General features: G+C 52.3%; 6 protein-coding genes across 6 annotated transcripts; 3 read left to right on the plus strand and 3 right to left on the minus strand.

The window, feature by feature from the left end:
- Nucleotides 1-339: 339 nt before the first annotated feature.
- On the minus strand, nucleotides 340-2,311 carry NCS57_00809200 (FAD-binding PCMH-type domain-containing protein; the record flags this gene model as incomplete). The annotated part of the gene is made up of 5 exons (XM_053057921.1): nucleotides 340-507; nucleotides 557-678; nucleotides 732-1,368; nucleotides 1,424-1,848; nucleotides 1,897-2,311. 5 exons carry the CDS (start codon nucleotides 2,309-2,311, stop codon nucleotides 340-342), a joined length of 1,767 nt encoding a protein of 588 aa, XP_052911752.1.
- An 858-nt stretch (nucleotides 2,312-3,169) lies between these two features.
- Nucleotides 3,170-4,022, plus strand: NCS57_00809300 (uncharacterized protein; the record flags this gene model as incomplete). Its single annotated transcript, XM_053057922.1, has 2 exons — nucleotides 3,170-3,331; nucleotides 3,378-4,022. 2 exons carry the CDS (start codon nucleotides 3,170-3,172, stop codon nucleotides 4,020-4,022), a joined length of 807 nt encoding a protein of 268 aa, XP_052911753.1.
- A 308-nt stretch (nucleotides 4,023-4,330) lies between these two features.
- NCS57_00809400 (uncharacterized protein) lies at nucleotides 4,331-4,708 on the minus strand (the record flags this gene model as incomplete). The annotated part of the gene is made up of 2 exons (XM_053057923.1): nucleotides 4,505-4,708; nucleotides 4,331-4,450 (listed from the first exon to the last, which is right to left on the minus strand). The coding sequence occupies exons 1-2, from the start codon at nucleotides 4,637-4,639 to the stop codon at nucleotides 4,331-4,333; spliced, it is 255 nt and encodes an 84-aa protein (XP_052911754.1). The 5' UTR covers nucleotides 4,640-4,708.
- A 2,328-nt stretch (nucleotides 4,709-7,036) lies between these two features.
- Nucleotides 7,037-9,350, plus strand: NCS57_00809500 (uncharacterized protein; the record flags this gene model as incomplete). Its single annotated transcript, XM_053057924.1, has 5 exons — nucleotides 7,037-7,115; nucleotides 7,163-7,316; nucleotides 7,364-7,658; nucleotides 7,704-8,132; nucleotides 8,178-9,350. The coding sequence occupies 5 exons, from the start codon at nucleotides 7,037-7,039 to the stop codon at nucleotides 9,348-9,350; spliced, it is 2,130 nt and encodes a 709-aa protein (XP_052911755.1).
- A 1,326-nt stretch (nucleotides 9,351-10,676) lies between these two features.
- NCS57_00809600 (uncharacterized protein) lies at nucleotides 10,677-11,738 on the plus strand (the record flags this gene model as incomplete). The annotated part of the gene is made up of 1 exon (XM_053057925.1): nucleotides 10,677-11,738. One exon carries the CDS (start codon nucleotides 10,677-10,679, stop codon nucleotides 11,736-11,738), a length of 1,062 nt encoding a protein of 353 aa, XP_052911756.1.
- A 435-nt stretch (nucleotides 11,739-12,173) lies between these two features.
- Nucleotides 12,174-14,276, minus strand: NCS57_00809700 (uncharacterized protein; the record flags this gene model as incomplete). The annotated part of the gene is made up of 1 exon (XM_053057926.1): nucleotides 12,174-14,276. One exon carries the CDS (start codon nucleotides 14,274-14,276, stop codon nucleotides 12,174-12,176), a length of 2,103 nt encoding a protein of 700 aa, XP_052911757.1.
- Nucleotides 14,277-16,287: the final 2,011 nt, after the last annotated feature.

The raw sequence follows: 16,287 nt of genomic DNA on the forward strand, positions 1-16,287 counted from the left end.
GAAAGCTGCGCTGTGAGAGGCCGGGATTGCAGAGAGACAACCCCCAAGGCGCATCGGGGGACTTGAAAAGAGGCAGTGCACAGCCTGATTCAAGTGGGCGCCTGGATTTTGTAATTCCAGTCGCTTTCACGATGTGGCTACGGCTTGACAAGTTGGCTTATCTATGTTGCAGAAACAAATTAAAACAATCATGTTCTTTATGCTTTAAGTAACCCAACTTCCCAGGGATATAACCTCCGTGGTTAGCTTTGCCAAGACCACCAAGAGGTGGTAAGATGACAAGGCAGTCCAAGACGGGTTTAACTACCTAGTAGAAACCATACTCCCTAGCCTTTGCCCTTAAACTCTGCAGAGACGACCATCTTGGTGTTCCTCCCATCCTTCATTGCCCACACAGGGCACACACCAGAGCACGTCCTTGGGGTCCACAGACTTCTTGATGGATAGCAGTTTCTTGTAGTTGCCCCCCCAGAACGTCTTTTGCCAATTTGGCTCATATTTGAGCGCCTGTTGCAGGCTATTAGCACTGTCCAGAAACCAGGGCATAAGAACTCACCTCATTAATGTACGCTCCCGTGTCAGGAGACAGCTTTCGCATGGGCTCCCACGTCTCGATGAGTTCTTCAACTGCTTGAGCCTTGGCCGTGTAATTGAAAGCCGGGAATCCTTTTCCAGAGACTGAAATAGATGTTAGCATTCCCAAACCAAGATGAAGACACGCATCAACTTACGGGCATGCACGTAAGACTTTCTCCAGCCGGGATTCACCGCGTCGCTTCCTCCCCTTGGCTTAGCATCACGCACACCCTTTCCAGCAACCAGGAAGGCTCCCATTCCCCCCGATGGCCCCATAGCAGACTTAAGAGCTCCCTTCAGAGCATCTTGGTCTCCATCCAAAGCCTCCTTGCTCAACAGCCTAGAAACCAGATAAGAGCTGTTTCCTGCTGTATCCTGATCGTAGTGAACGTCAAACCACTTCAAGAATGAAGGATACTCCTCCTTCCCGACCAGCAGCTGAACGGCACCGGACCAACGCTTCTGGATGGTCTCGTTGATGGGCTTCCAGATCTTTTCCGTATACTCGGGATCTTCAACGTCTTGGACGATAAACTGGCCCAAGATACCAGCCACTTCCTTTGGTGCACCAGGAATGGGCACCGGGTTTTCGATACCTGGGGAAATCAGGGTGTATCCTGAAAGGCCTGCGTCTCCAAGGGAGGGGAACAGAGACAAGCCGTACGCGATGACGTCGTAGACGAACTTGGACTTGGCATCGGTGAAAAGCATCAGCGATGAAGTCGTGATCTTGGGCGTTTTGTGCGTCTTGAGAGTGAGGGAAGTGAGTACGCCAAAGGTTGAGCCGCCGCCCTGAGATAGATATGTCAGTAAACAATCCATGTTCCTGAGAGAGCGGGCCACTTACTCCTCGCATGGCCCAGAAGAGATCAGGATGATTTCGCTCATTGACAGTCAGAATCTTGCCACCAGGAGTGACCAAGGTCATCTGCAGGACCTGATCCGCCGCAAGACCAAACCTAGCAGATAACAAAGAGTGTCCACCGCCAGTGATGTAACCACCAGCACCTACAGATTTGGCTCCTCCGCCGACGATGGTGTGGTTGAACTTGTCCGTGGCCGAGTAGACGTCGTACATTTGGGCTCCAGCACCGATAGTGACGGCATCTCCAGGGATGGTGATGTCTGTGTTGTCGAGCTTGAACTTCCCTTGATGGTAGACGATTTCGTTCATGTGATGGGTCCAGATTGAGAGGGAGCCTGGGGCGATGGAGCGGCCGAGGTAGTCGTGGCCGGTATTTTTGACGGCGACCCTAATATCGTGCTTTCTGGCTGTAGAGTGTTAATAGCTGTCTTAAACGGAAGAATGCTGATGCTTACCAAAGTCAATGCCCAGCTTCACATGCTCTGGCTTGGTTGCATTGACAACATATGCAGGATAGCCACTGGTGCTACACGGATATGTCTCGTTTGGAAGGCATGTCCAGTTGGTATAGTGATCCCACATGACCGAGATGGGATTATCAGCGTGGAACTCATAGACACTCCAGTTCTTCTGAACCTGCGGACAAGTATCGCGGTCATAAGTTGGCCAGCCTGGATGACAGACAGCTCCAGGAGGAGGAGGCGCAAGGAGCCTGCCGGCAAGGGACTCATTGAGACGGGACCATGTCTGGTGAGAAGGCCAGTCGTGAGATCCTGGGTATGCCTTGCAGGACTTTTCAGGAATATAGGAGCCCTGCGAAGAGGGCAATAGAGAGAGTGCAGAAAGGATAGATTGGTGTAGTCGAGTCATTGCGAGGTTGGTGTTGTGTAACGTATGAGATACAGAACAGGACCATCTATCGTGGTGCAAGTCGCCATTTTATACTACTGAAGGACGGCATACTTGAGTGTATCGTATCTCGGGATGCAAGGCATCTTACTACCGACATCACTCGAGGGGGCATCATGTCCCGAGACTAAGAATTTTGTGGGTGCGACTGTGGCTTGGGGGCAGCCATTGATGTCACGGCAGAGTGACCGTATTCTTCGTACTTGAGCTTGTAGATGGCTCAGCCCTGCGAGGGATCGACACAATCTGGGAGGCAGAGTGGAGAATTTACGTGTCTACGGATGAAAGCGAGGGATACGGGGAATTGACGTCGGCAGTGTATGCATGTGTACCTAGTTAATTGGTAGGCCGATGTTTCTGTAATTTTATGTCTATTACTTCGTGTTGTAGCGGATGGTAATGTCTTATTGGGAGCCGTGTCTCGCTCACCACGACTGTCTGCGACAGTATCTAGAGCCGCCTTGTCAATGACTGTGAAAATTCTCATCAAAAAGTGACAAAAACCACTCTAACCCTCCTCGTGACCTCTGCCTAAACTAATGCAACCCCTGTAATTCTCGCAGCATCATCCCACAAACAGCATGGCGACCGTTGACACTAATCCCCAATAGGCAACCGCATCAAGAAACAACGCGCGCCCCTTTCCCAATTTCTCTCTCCCCAGGTTTTTTGCGCACATTCCTTCACCCTGCAAACACTCAAACACTCATTCAGGCACCGCGAGGATGCGGTTGGTCGTCACTCATTGTCTTGGTTTTTAAGTCGCTTTTTCACGTCTGAGCTCGAATCAGGCGTCGTCATTCTCTCTCTCTTTTCGTCATGCTGCAGCCAAGTCTTTTGTCGCTGCTCATCCACTCTCTACTCATCTCGCTCGTCTCCACCGCCTCGCCTGTCGGGCGCAATCGCCAGCGCGACAGCGGAACCGTCTGGGCCACGCCCCACGATGCCTTTTCTTCTTCGATAGGCGTCTTGGGATGCAAGGTAGACATATGTCTCACCTGTCTTTGACTCTGTACTGACTCCTCAGGTCAACACTAATCGCGTCGCCTACTGGCCCAACTCGGTCGACTGCACAAACATCTGCATCGCCCTCACCTACCAAGACCGCACCCTCCACCTCCTCCGCATCGACCAGTCCGAAGGCGCCTACGACGTCAGCTACGATGCCTGGAACTACCTCTACACCGGCTACTCTGCCACCGACAAGCCCGCCGCTGGTGGCCCCGTCGAGATGACCTACAAAGACGTTGACGCTTCCAACTGCAAGGACCTCATCGATACGAAGCATGGCCACCTCCCGCTCAGCGCTGCCAACAGCATGAACTTCCTCACCAGCTGTCTCGAGCAGAACAATACCTGGGTCGGCCAGAACTACGTCCTCTACAACATCCTCGATTCTCTGTGTACTCTCGGTCGCGACGAAACGTGCGACCTCGACTACCCGAACGCGAACCAAGCTGCCTGCCCACACCAGCTCGGACTCCCAGACAAGCTCGAAAACATGCCCGTATACAACATCAGATATCCGAGCGGTGAAAAAGTGAGCGCGTCGGACGGGCAGCCAGCACCAACAGATGACGAAGAGGATCTCGGAACCAGTCTCTCCCAACCGAGCGGGAAGACGTTGGCGTTGGTCATTTTGCTTACAACCTGCCTTGCCTTTGGGGTCTAGCCAGGTTGATAGACCTGAGCACTCTACCTAGGCACTGGTGTCTTGATGACGGTGGGCGATATCCGGAGTTCAATGGTTGCTTGTGTGGACGCTTGATGACTTGGGAGGCTGGAATTGCTGTTCTTGATGATACCCTACTATCCTTCGCTGCTACATATTTTTAACGACATACTACAAGCCGAGACATTTGGCTGAGACATTGTCTAAGTCACGTATCTTGGTCAAGTAATTATTATTGAACCAGTTCATTCATTTAACAATTTGGTACCGATTATCCTAACAAAAACCACGGGCAGCTACGTTCTCATTTATTTTTCCATGTGCAATGCTTTCTTGACCTTTTCCATTGTTGACTGGTGCTGCTGGCCGGCAGTCTTGCCCTCGCTAGGTCCAGAGTCGGGCTGCGTCAGAGCATGAGAGCCGTGCATCTAGAAGTGTGTTAGTTGATCCGTAGTAGTCAAGAATCTGCATCCCATTCTCACCTTCTGCTCCTCCTCCTCGGCCCTGTGGATCAGGTCGTGAGTCTCGACGGCCGTCTCGTCACTGAGCCCGGTGGGCGCCTTGGGTTGCGAGCCCCGTCTCGGCTGCGCGTTGGGGTCTTCCTTCTTGCCCTTCATGGTTGCTAATGGATGGTCTTGTGAATTGATTCTTGTCTGGTGTATGCTGTTTGTCTTGGTGTTTTCTGCGGCGAAAAGAAAGAGAGGGCCACAGACGTCGGGGCAAGCTTGATATATCTGTGAGCTCGCGTGCCTTCTGTCGTCACCCCTCAGTCCCCGTGATGGGATGATGCTGCTCCAACGTCATGGTCCCGAGCATCCGCGGGGTTCCAGAGGTAGCGTCCGACGACAATCGCAAGACCCCTCATCACCACAGTGCAAGTGGCGCACAAGAAACATCTTGACAGCAGTCAACGCCATGGTCTCGGGTGTACACCCATACCGTGCTGGCAACCACACACAAAAGTCAGAGTACGGGATGATGGGAGCTAACTGGAGCTTGATTGTCGTGATGCGACAGGTCATTGTTTGTCTGCTGAGAAAAATGACATGACGAGCTGATCGCTGCTGTTGGCGATTGGCTGGCACCCGCCGACCATGATATCACATTTCAGTTCGGTGTTGCATCAGGAATCGCAATCAAGGATGTTTGCCGTCTCACCACGATCCGTTCCATTGCGTGAGCTCGGCACATTGAGCTTCATAGAGAAGTCAGCAATCGATGGGAGTGTCAAAAGTATGAAGGCAGAACCAAGGTCCAACGGAAGGAGGAACATGCTGCCGCAGATGGAATATCAACCTCATTGCAGACACTCAGAGGGCATGGATCGCTAATGCTCTCTGACGCAAGTTAAAACAAATTCAAGCTTTTGTTTGAGATCAAAGTCAATGTCAAGCTCCGTCAGGTACATTCCGGGTCGCGAGTCACAACCTCACTCTCATTCGAGGTGAGCCAACTGGTGGTGTGATGAACCGAGCTCCCGAAGAGCAGGGATGCACATTCCGAGGCAGCGTTCCTGGATTAGTTTTGAGAAGCTGGGAGAAGAACCCTGTCATGATCGAGAGCTTGACGACTTGAATGAATTCTGATGGTCATGTTCAATTTATTACTGTGCAAGGCCAATCCTCTCGTTTCCTGTTGACGGGCTGTTGACTGCGGTTCTTCGCCATCAACCTACCCAACTCATACCAACGTCATGGAAGCCAAGCTGTAAACTCAATCCAAGCTTCTCTCTAGGCTAATGATCATAATTTCTAACTAATGTCGTAACTAAGAGGCACCGGGGCCGTAACCGAACCTCTCCGTGTTCAGAGGGAGGCCAAGGGCTCACTCCCCCAAAGTTCTTAACAACGGAACTAAACTTGCTATCTTGACGATACCGTCTCCATCTTACTTTAAGATTCGGTTGATTGGACTTTGGCGTTTCATATCAAGACTTGTCTGTCAATTAAACCAAATGAGTGATGCAGTTGTGAAGAACCCTGCTGCCAATATGACAAGGCCTTCAACCTTGCAGTGCATACCAAGCTCACTCCAACTTGGGGGCCGTTCGGGTGCCACGTTGCAATTAGGGTCCCGAGTTATTAGACAAATCTAGGCATATTGGCAACACATTTTTGATATATTGAGGCCGAGTCGAGAATACAATCTCAATTTTGGACCCGGTGTTGACGACAGCCATCGTCAACTCCTCTCAGCAAAATACACACATCTCCTTTCTCGCACGTCCTAATTCACCAGCAGATGGAAAAGGAGTGCCAAAGGGGAACGATTCAAGCATCAAGTTCGACTTGAGGGACTGCGATCAATTTTGTCCTCTTCCTTGGGCGTCTTGGATGTATACCGCCGAGACGGAAGGCTAGGGTAGCTGGCGATCTTCATTTTCAATCATTCAGTAATGGATACCTGAGGATCCAACACCACAAATGCATGCACAGATGATTAGTTTACGGGATCATCCTTCCCCATATGGCCTGATAATTTCCCTGTCCAACTCGAATAGTTGGAATGTGACCTCAAAGGTTAATCCCAAGCGACAAAGGATATTTCCGGATGCAGAACACATACAACATTCAAAACCAGAGCCGATATAACAGCTCTAAAAAACAAGCACCTTTTCTTACGCGCATAAGAAACAAGCAAATCCTTATCTTATCTCTCAAGAAACAAATTGAACTCATCTTGGCATATGCTTCACAGCCACAATTAATCCTCGTCTTCGGGACTCGGCTGTCTCTGCCAAGATGGAGACACCAAGGCGAATGCGTGCCGACGTAGCCGCCACTGCCTCTCTTGGCCAAGTGGAGCTGCTGACGTGGATGACACGAGCTGTTCCTCTTGTTTTCGAGAACGAACATTCTTCTCTTCATCATCTTTTTCTCCGTCTTGAGCATCCATCACCACACAGCCGCACTCGATCGCGACATTGCTCTGTGGGTGTGATTCGCTAAACAGGGGGGAGTCCAGGCTAGACCAACAAAGGCACGCACCCCGCACCCGCTGCGTGCTCCGCCAGGATGCTTCACCGGGATTTGCTGGATGATGTGACGACATACAATGACAAGTATGTCGTCCTCTACGACTTTGGCGAGATAGGTGAGTGTCAAAAGTATAAGGCCTTGGATAGAGATTAACCCTTTCAGATCGTGATACCGCCGTCGAAGAGTTCAAGACACTACTGGTTGACCTGGAGGAAGCCGGTCTTGATGTTGAGGTGCGAGCTGGCTATGAGCAGACCCTCTTGATTTTCGTCAAGGCCCCTCGGGAACTTCTTGGAAACACGGTTTACAAGTCGAGGTATTCCTTCTCCGCACCAGATTTTACACCGCCGCTAACAAATCTAGGGTCAAAGACTGGCTGTATGGAATCACGCCAAACCACCCTGGAGGTGACAAAAACACAGTCGTCGATGGAGCCTATGAAGCCGAAGACATCCTCTCCTTGTATCATCTTATCAACTGGTCAAAGAGCCTCGGTGGTGCAGGCATCACTCCAGGTCTTGGAAAGTGGGAGAATGTCAAGGCCATCTTTCCTTTGCACAACCCTCGCGTCAATCAAGCGCTTCTTCGACATCTGAGCAAGAGGATTTTCCTTACCCCAGAAGACATTGATTCTATTCGAGATATTCTTGGTTCAAAGGTGAGTGCATCCATGACATGCTACCAACACTTACTGACTGCTTAGGTCGCCTTCTACTTTGCCTTTATCCAAACCTACCTCCTCTTCCTGACCTTCCCCGCTATAACCGGCGTAATAGCCTGGCTCTGGCTCCCACGCTACTCCCTAGCGTACGCAATCCTCACCAGTATCTGGTGCACCGTCTTTCTCGAGTACTGGAAGATCCAAGAGGTCGACCTCTCCTTGCGATGGAACGTCAAGGGCATCCAGGGCGTCAAGGTCAACCGGCCGCAGTTCAAGTACGACAGCGTGTTCATCGACGGCGGCGGGCGTAAACACTATTACTTTCCGAGGTGGAAGAAGGTCACGAGGCAGCTCTTGCAGATTCCCTTTTTGCTTTTTGCATTTTTTGCGTTGGGGGTTATTATCATTGCGGTTTTTGGGATCGAGGTTCTCATCTCAGAAACCTATGCTGGGCCATACAAGTACTACCTGGTGAGTGTCATCATGTTTTCACTAAAACTGTGCTAACGATATCAGGAATACCTTCCTACTATTCTCCTTGCCGTCTCTCTACCTTACATCACTTCTGCTCTCGAGGACGCAGCAACTTGGATGACGGAATTTGAAAACCATCGAACAGCCGATCACCATGAAATGTCACTCACTCAAAAGATTTTCCTTCTCAACGTATTTACAAACTACCTTCCAATACTCCTAACAGCGTTCATTTACATTCCCTTTGGCGACGACGTCGTCCCCCGACTCGAGAACATCCTCCGAAAAGCACTGGGTAGCCTTGGAAAGGAGTTTGTCCATCAACCATTCACCCTCGATGCCGACAGACTGCGGAACGAAGTCATTGCGTTGACTGTCACTGGTCAAATTTCGAGTTTCTTTGAAGAAAACATTGTGCCCATGTTGAAGCACAGGCTCTCGGGCTGGTATCGAGACTACCGTCGAGCTTATTCAAAAGGCGACATGCTTCTCTCCGTGGTCCAGGATGATCCTCAAGAGGCCAAATTTCTCGCCCAATGTCGCAACCAGGCAACTCTCCCAGGCTACAATGTCCAAGACGATATTTCGGAAATCGTCCTGCAGTTTGGTTACTTGGCTCTCTTCTCCCCGGTCTGGCCCATCATTCCCATGGGTTTCCTTATCAACAACTGGATCGAACTGCGCTCAGACTTTGCTAAGATTTCTCTTGAGCATCAGCGACCTGCCCCGGTTCGATCAGACGGTATCGGCCCGTGGATCTACTCACTTGAGGCACTGACCTGGCTTGGAAGTATCTGCACGGCGGCCATTGTCCATCTCTTCAGTTTCCAAACCTTTGGAGACGGAACCAACAAATGGGTCACACTTCCAATCACCGTCTTCATCAGCGAACACGTCCTCCTCCTCCTCCGAACCCTTGTGCGCTTCGTTCTCCAGCAGATTGGATCAGAGCGTATCCGAGAAGACTACAACCAACGATACGCAAACCGTGTGAAACACCTAGAGGAGATCGAATCCAACAAGAGGGCCGGTCTTGGCGTCAGCGAGGCGCAAAGAGAGCGCAGAAGGTCAATCCTCGCAACCGGACGCGACGCCTTTTGGACGAAGCAGGTTGAAGCAGGCGCCAGTGAGACGGCGGGTGTCAGTTTGATCAAGCAAGTGAAGAAGGAGGAAAAGACTGAAGACCCAAAGACCGAGAACCCAAAGACTGATTAGATCCTGCGAGAAGAAAAAGGGGGGATATATTGTTGCCTCTAGTTTTTTTTTTTTGACACAAATATCCGAAAGGATACACCCATGCATTTCATTACCTGTACAATAAACGTTTCAATAATACCAAGCTTTTTACACTCGATGAAACAAGACATTGAAGAATCATCCGATGTTGTGTTTTAGCTGTCACTGTCAGGCCATCGGGTATCTCGAACGTGTTGAAACATCTACCACCACCACGAGGGTCAGATCGTCAGGGGCTGTTTATGTTTGTTTGAGAATCACCTCATGATGACGAATACATCAACATTGATGTTTCTCGAACCTGTATATGCTCTCAACTCGAATCTATTCATGTGCGTTGGTGTTCTTCTTTGCAGAATGATACATGTTCCTCCTAACCCTACAGCACTCGACATAACCTACCAGGTCCAATTCAAGACTCAATCCCTCTAGCAATTCTCCCTTCTTCCCTTTCGGCTCATATTCCGTTCTGACCAAGCGTTTTTGGCGCCCGCCCAGATCTCGGGGTCCACTCACCTGTTACAATAAACAACCCTTGCTCCAACAACCCCTGTGAAGCCTAATTCCACCAATCGCTTGAGTCGACGAGACGACATTTGGGAACCATCGATGGGTGAAAAATCTGTCAGATCGTCAATTGAGTGGCATCTTGAAGATGGAAAAATCGACGTGGTTGTATGTACAGTTATCGCAATGTCTTGAACAAACAAGAGCGAAAGCCAATGCCTAGAAATAACCCAATTGACGACAACTCCAACCATCACATCATGCAAACCCCCAGCCGAGGTTCCGAAAGAGTCTAGTTCCCCCGAGCTTTGAGACGTCTCGCGTAGCTGACAGACAGGGGCATCAACACCAGAGCCGCAGTCAACTCTGCCCCTTGCAGCAACCCTTGGTCCGTACATTGGTGGTCCATCTTGCGCCCAGGGCCCGATCTTTGAACCCTGGGCGCCTAGGTTGACCCAGTTTCAGGCTCATCGCGGCAAACTCCCCTTGTCTAGACAGGAAATTCCAGCAATGAACATCAACATGCCATGGAGCCAAGAGCGGTGGCAATCTCGACCAAGATGGATTTATAGATGCCGTCTGCCCTCCTCAGATTCTTTTCCTTCTCTCCTCATCCCATTCTTCCACTTTCAGGTTCACGTCTTGTTCTGCAGCTGTTGCTTGCGTCCTTCTTTTCTTCGTCTCTAAGAGTCATTACATTCATTGCAAACCCTGGTGGTTAGCTTCATTCACTATACCTGTCCATCTTTAAAACAAACAACTCCAAACTATCCAACACTCCTTTTATAAACAAGCAACATGCGTGCCTCTCTCTCCTCCGTCCTGGCCGTCGCTGCCGCCCTCCCCAGCGTCTTTGCCCACTACAACTTCGAGGCCCTCATCGTCAACGGCAAGGCCACCGAGCCCTACGAGTACGTCCGTCAGACGACCAACTCCAACTCTCCCATCGAGGATGTCACCTCCAAGAACATTGTCTGCAACGCCGGTGGTCTCGATGCCGACATCCGGGCCAAGACCAAGACCCACGCCGTCGCTCCCGGTGACGAGGTTGGCTTCACCGTCAACGTCGAGATTGGTCACCCCGGTCCCCTTGCCGTCTACATGAGCAAGGCTCCCGCCGGCACTGAGGCTTCTGACTACCTTGGTGACGGTGACTGGTTCAAGGTCTATGAACTGACCACTAGCTCCATCACCGATGCCGGTCTCCAGTGGGCTACCTACGTCAACAACCAGGGCATCCACAACTTCACCTTCACCCTCCCCGACGAGCTTGCCTCCGGTACTTACCTCATGCGAGCCGAGCACGTCGCTCTCCACGCCGCCGGAAGCAAGGGTGGTGCTCAGTTCTACATCGGCTGCGCCCAGCTCACCGTTGAGGGCTCTGGTTCCGGCACTCCTACCGACACCGTCAAGTTCCCCGGTGCTTACGACGGATCTGAGCCCGGTCTTCTCATCAACCTCTACTACCCTGCTCCCACCAGCTACACCGCTGCCGGCCCCAAGGTCTGGCCCAGCGGCTGCGAGGACCATACTGCCAACTTTGCTGGCCAGGCTTCCGACGGTGACTGCACTGGCAGCGATGCGTCTGACAACTCTGGCGAGGCTCCCGCTGCCAGCAGCGGTAGCCCTGCTTCCGAGGCCCCTGCTGCTACTGCACCCGCTGCTGGAACCCCTACCTTTGCCACTCTGGTCCCCTCTGCCACCGCTCCCTCCAACGGCACTGCCCCTGTTCCCACTGCCAACACCGCTGCCCCTGTTGCCACCAAGGCTCCCGGCAGCAACTGCTCTCGCCGCCGCCGTGCTCGCCGTGCTGCCGCCAAGCGAGCTGCTGCCAAGCGCGCCGCTAAGCGTTCTGCTTAAATGATGATGTGAAAGAGAGGGAGACGAGTGGTTCTTTTGTGGTGGAATGATGGATCTGTACAAATTTCAACGTACATTTATTCTTGGTACATAGTGCTACAGCCATTACTGTACAAATATATTTACAATCAATATGCATTTAGTTCTTTCAAGTGATCAACTCGGTGATGGTTCACTTCAAGATGGCTTACTTCACTCTTTGACTCAGGTTGCAAAAAAGTTCATGACAAGCATCAAGTTTATTCGCAGATTTTAGAAATTATCAACAGTAAAAAGGTATGTAAGGAGTGACAAGAATTTGTTCTGAGCGAAGAAAAGACGCAAGATCCATGTCCAAACCATTCTCAATATTCATGATAGCTCCCCCCGAGTTGCCACCAACTCAGGCCGCTCTCTCAGTCCATGTACTACTCGTCCTCACCGAGTCTTCACCCTTTAGTATCCGTAGCCGTAGCCACCCTTGCGGCACTCGTTGGCGTAAGAGTTCCAGCTGGTGCCCTTGGGGCATCGGCACTGCTTCTTCCAGTCGTCCCAGGTCATGCCGCCCTTGCAGCTGCACTTCTTGGTGTGCTTGTCAAAGACTTGGCCGTTCTTCTTGCAGACGCAGCCGCCGTTCTTGTACTCAGCATCGGGGCCGCAGTTGTTCTGGCACTTGTGTCCGTTCCAGCTCAGGCCCTTGGGGCACTTGCAGGACTTGGACCAGCGGTCGTAGTACTGACCGTCAGGGCACTGGCACTTTCCGTGCTTCCAGACCTGACCATCAGGGCAGACACACTTGCCGTACTTCTCGACCTGACCCTTGGGGCACTCGCACTTCTTGTTCCACTTGTTCCAAACCTTGCCCTTGGGGCAGACACACTTGCCGTACTCAAAGACCTGACCCTTAGGGCATTCGCACTTGTTGGAGTGCTTGTTCCAGACCTGACCGTCGGGGCAAGTGCACTTTCCGTACTTCTCGATCTGGCCGTCGGGACACTTGCACTTGTTCTCGTGCTTGTTCCAGACCTTGCCATCGGGGCACGAACACTTGCCATACTTCTCAACCTGGCCGGCAGGACACTCGCACTTCTTGTGCCACTTGTTCCAAACCTTGTCGTTGGGGCAGACACACTTGCCGTACTGGAAGATCTGGCCGCGAGGACACTCGCACTTCTTGGCGTGCTTGTTGTAAACCTGACCATCAGGGCAGACACACTTGCCGTACTTGAGAGTCTGACCGGCGGGGCACTCGCACTTGTTGCTGTGCTTGTTCCACTCGAGGCCGTCGGGGCAGACACACTTGCCGTAGCGGAAGATCTGACCAGAGGGGCATTCACACTTCTTGGAGTGCTTGTTGTAAACCTGGCCGTCGGGGCAGACACACTTTCCGTACTTGAAGATCTGACCCTCAGGGCACTCGCACTTCTTGGTGTGCTTGTTGTAGTTCTGGCCGTCAGGGCAGACACACTTGCCGTACTTCAGAGTCTGACCCTCAGGGCACTGACACTTTCCGTCCTTGAAGATGAGGCCATCAGGGCAGACGCACTTTCCGTACTTCCAGACCTGTCCCTTGGGGCATTCGCACTTCTTGGACTCCTTGTTGTAGACCTGGCCGTCAGGGCAGACACACTTGCCGTACTTGAGGGTCTGACCGGGAGGGCACTGGCATTTGCCGTCCTTGAAGATCTGACCATCGGGACAGACACACTTGCCGTACTTCTCAACCTGGCCTTCGGGGCACACACACTTTCCGTACTTGCCGGGGACCTTGCCGTGCGGGCATTGGCACTTCCCGTTCTTGTACTCCTGTCCCTTGGGGCAGACACACTTTCCGTACTTCAGGCTCTGGCCGGGGGGGCACACACACTTGCCATCCTTGAGAGTCTGGCCGTCGGGGCATGTGCACTTGCCGTACTTCTCGACCTGTCCCTCAGGGCAGACGCACTTTCCGTACTTTCCGGGGACCTTGCCGGGAGGGCACTGGCATTTGCCGTCCTTGTATGTCTGTCCATCGGGGCATGTGCACTTTCCATACTTGAGCGTCTGTCCAGGAGGGCATTGGCATTTGCCGTCCTTGTAGACTTGGCCGTCGGGGCAAGCACACTTGCCGTACTTCTCGACTTGACCATCAGGGCAGACACACTTTCCGTTCTTCTCGACCTTGCCTTCGGGGCAGACGCACTTTCCGTAGGGGCCAGAGACCTTGCCAGGAGGACATTGACATTTGCCGTCCTTGTAGACTTGGCCGTCGGGGCAGTTGGGCTGACACTTTCCGTCCTTGTATGTCTGTCCGTCAGGGCAGACACACTTGCTGTTCTTGAGGGTCAGGCCATAGGGACAGATGCACTTCTTCTTGCTATCGTCCCACTTGGCCTTGGAGTCCTTGCAGACGCAGGCACCGTACTGCTCGGTAGCATCGGGGCCACATCCGTAGCCACCGCGCTCAACGAGGGTATCCTCCCGGGCCTCGAGACTAAAGTCCTCGGCCTCAGCGTGAGGGAGAGCCTTGACCGTGACGGCCAGGGCGAGGAAGTTGAAGAGCAGATGCTTGATCTGCATCGTGGGCTGTTGGGGGAGTGCCCTGGAGCAGAGAGGGTGGAGTTGTGAAAAACGAAGGGCTTGTGAGGTTGTTTGATATTGGTGAGGGGGGAAGCGAATGAAGAAGGAAGGTTGTTGGTGAGAGAGCCCAAGGCCTTTCTTGACTTGGGAGTGATCGAGAAAAAGTTTGACTCAAGGGGGGGATGGGATGGGCTTTAAGTAAGGAAAGTTGTGATGTTGAGGTTTGGTGTAAGACACACAACAACACCTCTCCCACTTCCGAAAAGGAAGTCAGCTCATACTGCTTTGGGCCGCATGGTGCTCGAGGCAATAGTCTGAAAGCTAATTGCCCATTGAGCGTCACCCTCTTGCTTGTCCATGGCAGTGTGACATGCATGCGCTATAGCAGCCTCAACTGTGGATGCCAACTGTGGATGCCAGCTGCCCTCCCAGGATGTGCAGACAACCATGCTTTACCGGAGACAGGGGGGTGTCAAAGTAAAGAAGTGGACAAAGGGACAGAAGACATGGGCCCGGCAAGGTAGAGGGAGGTTGGTTGGTCGTTGGTTCACCGGGACAAACCAAAACGGCACAAGGGAGCACGGGACAGAAGTGGGCATCATAGGAGGCGGACAGCTTACATTGACGAGCGAGATGCGAGCGAGTTCCGTCCTAGGAAGGATGTCACTGCCACGAGGACGTGCTGGTTACGGTCTAGGTCTGCTATATTTACAGTGAAAGAGCTCGTTTTGGGGAGATATGGCTTGAATGGCGTACCGGAAGCTCCGTCAACGGGCGGTCAAGAGTCTTCAAAGCCGTCATTCAACGGGAGAGCCTTGTAACACACACAGTCGTTGTGGGTGTCTGCTACTTCTCGCCAAGCTGACAGTCGGTGACGCGAAGGCTTCAAGCCAATTGATACTCTGGCTGCAGGAGTGAAAGCATGAGGCATCACACCGGGCCTGGAATACGAGATTTGATGCAGTTCACTCTTTTCTCTGCGCTGCTTGGTGGTCGAGATGGTGTTGAACATGCAACATCTCGTTGGACGAGGTCCGCGTGGTGGAAAAGAGGCTCAAAGTCGGGCATCCCCGCATCCTCTCAAGAGAAACAAAACAAAACAAGGTGGATGCTCTAACCGAACGGTAAGGCTGGCTAATGCAAGACCTAGAGACCCGGGCTTCTACTTTTGGTCTCGGGAGGTCGCCCAGCTTCTGGGCTTTTCAGGGGGAGGCGCCTCTCCGTCAGGAACAACAGGCCGTGCTCAAGTGAGACAGCATGATTGCCAATGACGGCACAGTATTCTTGGCCAAAAAAAAAGGTGCGGAGCCACCGCCACTACCGGAACCTGAGGATTGCTTCTTGCACGAGATACAGTGAAGTTGAGAGTGATATGTGATTGGTCGACTGTTTCAGCTGGGCATGAGTACTGTACCATAAAAAAGAAACGGAATAAAAAAAGGAGAAACAGAAAATACGAGGGCGGGGAGAACGCATGGGGGAAGTCGGGCGATACGAGAAGGGAAGTGATTGGCACCCTCATCCACGCGCCAAGGTACCGCTGGCGATGGGCCTGCACAGCGTTTCTTGGTGAGTGAAACACACTAATTGGTAAATATAGCAGCTTGAAGGCTGCAGCCACACACCTGTCTGTGAGGGGTTGGCACCAGTCAGAGCCACTAATCGGGTAAATATAGAGCAGCCACACACACAATTGACAAGGCGCCCATTCTCCGACCCTCCCGGCGATCCTCCTCTCGCTGACCCGTGTCCGAGGGCCCGAACCCAGGTTCACGGTCGTGTCGTTAGCCCAGTGGACGGGTTCTGGGCAAGTCGGTAGATGATTGGGGAGCCTCAGGGGTGGGAGGGTCGGCAAAGGGGAACAAGGCAGATCTCTCTGGTCCCACACACACTTGAGCATCCAACAAGTCCTGCACGTCCTACAACAAAGTTGAAGGAAAAAAGACGTGGTTATGATGCTATTACAAGACCTTGGCATGCCTCATTGGGCATCGCAGAAGTCTACAGCAGG

The sequence above is a fragment of the Fusarium keratoplasticum genome, chromosome 6 (assembly GCF_025433545.1).
Source record: "Fusarium keratoplasticum isolate Fu6.1 chromosome 6, whole genome shotgun sequence".
NCBI lineage: Eukaryota > Fungi > Ascomycota > Sordariomycetes > Hypocreales > Nectriaceae > Fusarium > Fusarium keratoplasticum.